Genomic DNA, 8,973 nt, shown 5'->3' with positions numbered 1-8,973 from the left:
ATAGGTGAAGAGATGGGTTTTCCTTCTCCCGAGCACCTTAGACAACCTCCAAAGTTCTAATATAACACTATTAATCTAATTTTTTCAGATGGGGATCTAGTTGGAAGTTTTACCTTGTCCAAATTTTGGTGAGTTGGCTCCAAACCCCAAACAAATAGGATGTTTTCTGGCTCAGGCTCCAGATTGACGCAATCCCTTGGGTTGACCATTTCCTCTCCCTAAGGGTGAAAGTAAAAAAGTAACCGCTCCTGCATATGTTCTACCCTTGTAAAGGCTCATGTTGCTAAGGATTAACCAAGAAAAATGACAGAGTAAACTTCCTTCCCTTGAAGTGTTGTGGTTTAGACTACTCTGATTTCCAAAAGGTGTCTGTTCCCATGTGTGTCTACCTACTACCAGTTGTGGGCCAGGTGTTGACTAGGCTCTGGTGTTGGACAATATCCGTGCGACTAAATCTTCCTCCCTTCATCGATCCCAATGTGTGTGCAAACTGAAACCTTAACCTCCATTGGAACCCTCCTCTTATTTCGTACACCCATGGTTTTATTAGAGCCCATGGTTTTGTGTGTGCAAACTGAAACCTTAACCTCCATTGGAACCCTCCTCTTATTTCGTACACCCATGGTTTTATTAGAGCCCATGGTTTTTTAATTAGACCTATCTAATTTATTAATTTTTGTATGTTAAATTTTCTTTTTATATTGAGATAAATCATTATTTTGATTATGAATTAAAGCATAGAAAGCCTACATTTTTTTTTCTATATTTTTTTATGTTTTTAAACTTTTTGACATTATGTATACACATCTCAATTACTTACATCTACACATCTCATCTATACTAGGTTGTAAAAACATGCATATTTAAAAACATTATTTCTCTTCTACAATTTCTATGGAAAGACTTTGCTTAAAACATTATTTGAGTCAATACTAAAATAGTTTTTCTTCTAATTATTTAGAAATATTTTTATAAAAAATAAAAATTATACAATTTTTTCTCTATATTTTTTTATTATTTTTTTTATAAAATTAATGTAAATATTATTTTTTAATTATTTAGAAATATTTTTATAAAAAATAAGAATTATACAATTTTTTCACCATAACTTTTTCTTTTGCATTTTATTACTTTATTTTTCTATAAAATTAATATAAGATTATAATATTTAATATACACATTAAAATATTTTATTTATAATTAAAAGTTGTTTTATTTATTTTTTATTATTATAACCATAATAAAAAATAATATATCAAACGTGTGTCCACACTGAAAAAATTACACATATCACATCTCCTTCCCTGGTACTACTAGATGTACAATAAACCTCTCAGCTCAGAAAAAATTAAAAATTTCTTATACAACCACAGGTGAGGAGTCGCGTTCTTCCCATTCTCAAAATTTATCAGAACCAATGAAAAATTATTCAAATATAACAAAACAATTTAGCCGTCAATAGGGACTTGTAAGTTCCTCAATACAATCCTCCGTGACATGGATAACAAATGACAAAAAAAAAAAAACTAAACTGCTCTTCTTTGATTATCTGTGTGAGCTTCTGATACCAGCAAAGTCATATAATGAGTGCTTCCCCTCCACTCCGCGAGAGAAATACCATTTCATGTAATCTTCATGAACAAAATTTCTGAACAAGCGTGGATGAGTTTCATCAATCAGTTCTTGCGCTGGACCGATCTCTGCTTCGAATTCAGGAGCATAAAACGCTGGAATAGACAGCCTAGCCCTGCGACAGTCTGTCATTGCTCGATGCTCTACGCTCTTGTATCTTCCATTACTCATTACCTAGAAAACCAGCCACATAGTATTTCAGTGAAACGTTTATTAAACGAAGTTAGGATAACAGGCCGATCAATCTGTAAGGATCATAAGTTTACCTCTATCAAGTTTCCAACGTTGATGACCAGAGCATGAGGAATTGGTTGCACAGGTATCCATTGGTCATCCTTGCGAACATTTAATCCTACTACATCATCATCCTGCAACAAGAGTGTAATGGCAGTCATGTCTGCATGTGGGCTCATCCCAAAAACACAGTCTGGAGTGGGGCACTCAGGATAGTAATTCATTCTCATTCTTTGGTATGGCTTTCCAAACTTCTTCTCAAAGAAATCAGGCTTCAACTGTAATGTCTCCGCAATCAAACTCAACAACTTCCCAGCAAGCCTTTTAATTTCAGTATTGTATGTATCCGCAATTTCCCTGCCAAAAAACCCACAATAATGTCAGTATTTTCTTTTCACCTACCCGAGTTAATTTTCTTTCTATATTTAGTTTTTTTAATAGTAAAATAAATCTAAATAAAAGGTTTGGAGTATGCTTTAAAATTGTTTTTGTTGGTGTTTTTTAAGATTTAAAGAAACAGGTTAACCACCTAAGACCAAAACGTATTAGATAGGAGTGGAAGCCCGTTAAAGACCATTAACAAATTATTCTAAATAAAGTACTATGTCAATAATGACCCCTCAATAGTTTAAAAACTGAATTATGATAGATTTTCTTACCATTTATAAAATAAAATTATATATCTATATATTAAAACTGAATTATGATAGATTTTCTTACCATTTATAAAATAAAATTATATATCTATATATTAAAAATGGTTTGAAAAAAAATCAAAAATATTATTAAATTTATTAGGTATAAAAAGTCTAAATTAGATTAAAAAACAATAAGTAGAAGTAAGAATCAAAATATTGACCGATCAACAATAATGTGAAAAATGATTACGTAGCGCTTTTGTGTCGTATAAAATTGAATATCTCTAGCTATGAACAAAATATGTTTGAAATTGACCTGAAATCAGGAGGTTGAAGTGGCCACACATTCAAATCTCTATGGTCAGAAGGAAACATTAGCAACCCCAATAAATCACCCCAATCCAGTTTTTGATCTTCAGACACAACAAATCTCTGGCCATAGCCCTCAAGGGATCCTGCCTTCACTGCATACTTCTGTTTTTCCTCCAAAGGAAGCTGGAAAAACTCCTTTCCAACTCTCTTAACACCATCTATTAAGGAGTTTGGTATACCGTGATTTACAACCTACAAAACGCCCACCACAATATATTTATTTATTTATTCCCAACCACTTCATGATAACCAGAAAGAACGAATTACTGAAATGATAGAACGAATCACTAAAATGATACCTGGAAGAAGCCCCAGTCTTCACAAGCCTTGGCAATCTTCTGCATCTCTCTTTCTCTCTGCTGTCCTTCTGACAGCTTGGCCATGTCAATGATGGGGATGTCCAGCTGATGATGAGACATTGAAGTTGGTGTTGGTTGTTCATCGTCTCTCCTAATATATCTCTCTGGTATTGTCTCCTGCCTTTTCACTAGTTCTTGAACGCTCTCGACCGTAAGAAAACACTTGCCCCATTTCGGAGGGCTCCTGTCCGCGCTCTCATAAACTGAAGCCATGCTTCCAAACACTCAATGAACAAATAAATGCAAACGAACTTGATGAAACTCTAACGCAGTTTGCTGCAGTCAATATTGAATGAATGATAAACCTACGGGATTTTGGATGTATTTATATAATGTAGTAGGACTAGGAACTCAATCGGAGATAGAACTCTTCCATAACCTGGAATTTGCTACGAAGCACGAAAGTTGATGAAACTCTTATTTTAGCGCAATCTACGCACCTCGTGTATCACAATATACAAAACTCAAACAAAAGCGTCCTGCAGTACATTGGTTGACATGACTATATTTCAATGTCGAAATGAGCAAACGAATGACGTAACGTCGGAGAAGAAGACCATGACTAACAATCACGTGGGTGACACATGAACGTGAAACTTTCCTTATATGGTGCTCGTGGGTTTCGAGATAAAGTGGTTTCAGGTAGGACCAATGGCAGAGGATGGTTGAGTCTTCGGAAATTGTTCATAGAGACGACAATTCCAGGGAATTGGTAGATGAATAGTAATGTTTTTTATTTTATTAAATTGTTGGTCGGTGTATATATGAATTTTAGATGGAAGAAGGTTCGTTCAGGTTTTTTTAATTGATGTTCTAGATTGATTTTTATAAAATATGCTTAGGGTATGTTTTTTTTGTAATGTTTATTAATGATGGTAGTGTATTACAGAGTTTGTTAGGTTGTATAGATTTTTTAAAAATTTTAAAAACTATATCCGTGCCATATGACTCCCCATCCACCAATTTCTTAGGGATTTGAGATTATTCCAATTCTAATGAGTTTCTCCATGTTGATATTATTTCAATTCTAATAAGTTTCTCATTATTATTTATAATATGCATTTATATATAAGCAAATTTTATTTAGAAAAATGGTCCATTGCTTTTAATAAATTAAAAAAATTAGATTCGTGCCAAGTGGCTCCCCACCCACCAATTTCTTAGGGATTTGAGATTATTCCTATTCTTATAAGTTCCTCCATGTTGATATTATTCCAATTCTAATAAGTTCCTTATTATTATTTATAATATTAATTTTATTTATAAACAAAATTTATTTAGCAAAATGGTCCATTATTTTTAATAAATTTAAAAAAATATATTCATGCCAAGTGACGTCCCACCCACAAATTTCCTGGGGATTTGAGATTATTCCAATTCTTATAAGTTCCTCCACGTTGATATTATTCCAATTCTAATAGGTTCCTCACTATTATTTATAATAATAATTTTATTTATAAGCAAATTTTATTTAGAAAAATGGTCCATTACTTTCAATAAATTTAAAAAATTAGATTCGTGCCAAGTGGCTCCCCACCCACAAATTTCCTAGGGATTTGAGATTATTCAAATTCTATTAAGTTCCCTATGTTGAGATTATTCCAATCCCAATAATTTCCTCATTATTATTTATAACATTCATTTATATATAAGCAAATGTTATTTAGAAAAATGGTCCATTATTTTTAATAAATTTAAAAAATTAGATTCATGCCAAATGGCTCCACACCCACTAATTTCCTAGGATTTGAGATTATTCCAATTCTAATAAGTTCCTCATTATTATTTATAACATTCATTTATTTAGTAGAAAATTTGATTTAGCAAAATGATCCATTACTTTTAATAAATTTAAAAAATTAGATTCATGCCATATGGCTCCACACCCACCAATTTCCTAGGATTTGAGATTATTCCAATTCTAATAAGTTCCTCCATGTTGAGATTATTCCAATTCTAATAAGTTACTCCATGTTGAGATTATTCAAATTCTAAAAAGTTCATCATTATTATTTATAACATTGATGTATATATAAGAAAAAATTATTTAGAAAAGTGATCCATTACTTTTAATAAATTTAAAATATTAGATTCATGCCATATGGCTCCCCACCCACCAATTTCGTAGGGATTTGATATTATTCTAATTCTAATAAGTTCTTCCATTAGAAGTTCATCATTATTATTTATAACATTCATTTATATATAGACAAATATATAACAAGGTATTTTCCTATGTCTTCACTATGGTGCAAATAAATTCCATCCATTGTGGCGTTAAGATGTTTGTGTTCGAAGATCATATTATCTACTACAATATTCTTCTCATGCTAGAAGAATGTGGGCTATAAGTTGTGAATGCTATGTCTTCTTCGATTAATAACAAGGTTTTCCATACCACATATAAAAAGATATTTTCCTATAATCGTGGCAACGACTTACTTATATGTTTGCTTTACTAGTATATGAACATACATATATTTGTACATTGCCACCGGTGTGTCATAGTGGAGAATTTAACGTCGACAACCTCTATGAGAAGTTCCTGTTCGAAGATCATATTGTCTACTCCAATATTCTACTCATGCTAGAAGAATGTTGGCTACAAGTTGTGAATGCTATGTCTTCTTCGATTAATAACAAATTTTTCATACCATATATAACAAGATATTTTCTTATAGTCGTGGCAACAACTTACTTCCATGTCTGCTTTACCAGTATCTCAACATATATATATTTGTATTGCCACCGATGTGTCATAGTGAAGAATTTAATGTGGACAACCTCTATGAGAAGTTCCTATTTGAAGATTATATTGTCTACTCCAATATTTTGCTCATGCTAGAAGAATATGAGCTATAAGTTGTGAATGCTAGTCTTCTTCGATTAGTAACAAAGTTTTACATACCATATATAACAAGATATTTTCCTATAATCATGGCAACAACTTACTTCCATGTCTGCTTTACCAGTATCTGAACATACATATATTTTTACGTTGCCACCGGTGTGTCATAGTGGAGAATTTAACGTGGACAACCTCTATGAGAAGTTTGGGCATTTGATATTGGATCATGAGGCTGCTAAGACCCTAAATCTTGAGAGGAAAATTTGTCATTGCACAAATGCGGAGTATAAGGTTTGACTAGCTTATCCCACAAATCTCCACAAGATCAATTATGTGTCCGCCATAAATTTAGTAACTAAGTGTGGTTTAGATCTTATTGATTTGGAGTGTCCTATGGAAGATTTTTTTACTTTTCAAATACAAATGTATAGAAGTAGCTCATCTATGAATTGGGTTTGTCCTAGGTTTTCATTGTACGATTAATGTAGAATTAGGTAAAGTAACATGAAAGAATTTTTGCTCTAAAATTAATTAGCAATCATTCAATAACAAATTTTCAAATTGCAAGATGATCTTATTAGTTTTTTATTTAAAGATTAGTATTGATCTATTTTAATCACAAATCTAAGAAGTGTTTAGAGTGATATAATTTATTCTTGTGTAATTTTTTAAAAAATTAAAAATTAAAAAAAAATGTTTGCATCTCAAAGATAAAATTGACAAAAAAAAATATAGCCCAAATATAAAATAATAACATTACTTGAAATGCTTAAAAATGTTTTAGCCATGAAAATTTATTTCTTTTTATTGTACATATTAGTTGACATTGAAATATTTTACTTATGAAGTACATTGTTTATATTAATAAGTTTCATGATAAGTTCCTCCATGATTAATAAATTATCAAATTTAGAAATTATGGTTGATTTTTTGAAATGTATTTTTATTTTTAAATTTTGAAATGCATTATATTGTAAATTGATTATAAGTAAAATAGATGAAGTAAAAATATAAAATTGAGCTTTTTTTTTTTCTTTTAATTTAATTATCAATTTTTGAAATATATCATACATTAAAAAAGTGTAAATTTATAGGTTTAAATTCCATCAATAATGTTTACGAAAATAAATGATGGTAAATCATGAAAATCAATGATGGTAAATCATGGTCAAGCATGTTTATTTTAGCGTTTATAATATTTATCTTAGGGTGTTTATACCTTGGGTTTATAATATTTATCTGTTGGGTTTAATAATATTCCTCTGACATTTACAACTATATCAAGATCGAAATCAATAGATGGTTTACATATTTCACTGCCTTTTTCTTTTCAACGTTATGCAAAAGTGAAAGACAATGCGCGAAGGGATTGGCTGGAAAACATGAATGGTCGTGATCATTATCTTGTTGATTTGAAGTGGTGCATCTTTTGTCATCCGTCTTGGTATGTTTTGGAAAAGGCTAGCATTTAATAATTGTGTTCTAGTGAAATGTTTAAAGTTGAGTTTCCTATCAAACACATCATTTAAATTGTTGTTTGATTTTTATTAAATGTTTATTTCATAATTACTTCATTATTATTTATTAAATGATTATTAATATAATTGTTATTATTATCTTTATTTATTATTATTAATTAATATTATTTAATATAATATTAATTATTATTAATATGGTTCTTATATTTATATTAATATTATTGATAATTGATATATGAGCTTGATATGGGCCTATTAGCATTTATCAACATTTATTAATGTGGTTGTGCTAGTTTATACAGTTTAATTGGTATAAATATTATAATAATAACATTTGTATTGGGTTTTAGAATAAGTAGACTGAATAAACTATCCATTTGATGGCAAGTAGTCAATTTTGTTAACAAAAATGGATCACTATAAGTTCTTCCACTACAACACAAAGGGTGTCAAGCCCCCAATTTTTTTCGTTAATTGGTCGGGGTGTGGCACCACCTAAGTAATTAACATGCTTCATTCTTATCTTACTTTACGAACTATGCCTTAACATTCATCTTCATTCATGAATAACATAACATTAATGTGCAAAATCCATTAACATTATAAACATCAATAATAGAAATCCATAGTACAGTAGGAGAACACATTCATATGTAACAAGAATCTTTTATTATATAAGTATGAGAAATTTTACAATGGCCGGGAGGTAGGCTCCATTGGCGTTACAACCGAGTCAGGCACCCACCCATGCACACTCGCACGGTGGTCTCACCCTCAACCGATCACACACAAGTTTATTGCCCAGTCAAGCGGGCGCACCCATGCACGACCCACTGCCCAACTCTCAATCAAACTCGTTCATCGTTCGGCGGGCGGGCGCCCTCACATGCCCACCACCTACGCCTTCAACCGCTTCAACCTTTGTGCAAGAACTCAGGTAGACATTTCTCGACGGGCGGGCACATAGAGCTACCCCTCGCTGCAGCTACTACTCTTCCTTCACACCTATAGACTGAGTGATTGAAGTCCGAATGTGATGCCCCAAATGCCAAGTCTCATTGTGTATATATATGATGTTTTGTGGAGGTCACGTCATTCGGCCGACCCTCCATCCAACCTTCCAATCGCGCGCCTTTGCAAATAATACAACGCCTTTGTGCAGTCGGCTCGCCCATGACATAGGACCACCCACCAACAACACTCCTTGTTTGTCTTTCATCCACGGTCGGCTTGTGGTGTGAGCTCCCCCAACTCGCCCATATAAACGTGAAACGCCAACTCGCATGCGCATAACATAACGCCTCATCCTTGGTCGTTCCACGCCTTCATTCATGACTTCTCTACTTCGCACAGTGGGAGGGCACACCCGGTTGACTCACCAACCGTAGGGCGTTGTACATCCTCCCCCACTC

The 8,973-nt window shown here is 32.4% G+C and overlaps 1 protein-coding gene across 1 annotated transcript; it reads right to left on the bottom strand.

Moving 5' to 3' along the window:
• Positions 1 to 1,386: 1,386 nt before the first annotated feature.
• On the bottom strand, positions 1,387 to 3,508 carry LOC149216907 (protein LATERAL BRANCHING OXIDOREDUCTASE 1-like). The gene is made up of 4 exons (XM_089391288.1): positions 3,176 to 3,508; positions 2,821 to 3,068; positions 1,899 to 2,223; positions 1,387 to 1,806 (listed from the first exon to the last, which is right to left on the bottom strand). Exons 1-4 carry the CDS (start codon positions 3,446 to 3,448, stop codon positions 1,546 to 1,548), a joined length of 1,107 nt encoding a protein of 368 aa, XP_089247414.1. The 5' UTR covers positions 3,449 to 3,508; the 3' UTR covers positions 1,387 to 1,545.
• Positions 3,509 to 8,973: the final 5,465 nt, after the last annotated feature.

This window comes from Pinus tabuliformis, chromosome 1_1 (genome assembly GCF_031772625.1).
Source record: "Pinus tabuliformis cultivar Carrire ecotype Pingquan chromosome 1_1, CPIR1, whole genome shotgun sequence".
NCBI classification, from domain to species: domain Eukaryota; kingdom Viridiplantae; phylum Streptophyta; class Pinopsida; order Pinales; family Pinaceae; genus Pinus; species Pinus tabuliformis.
This window is presented reverse-complemented; position numbering and strand designations above follow the sequence as displayed.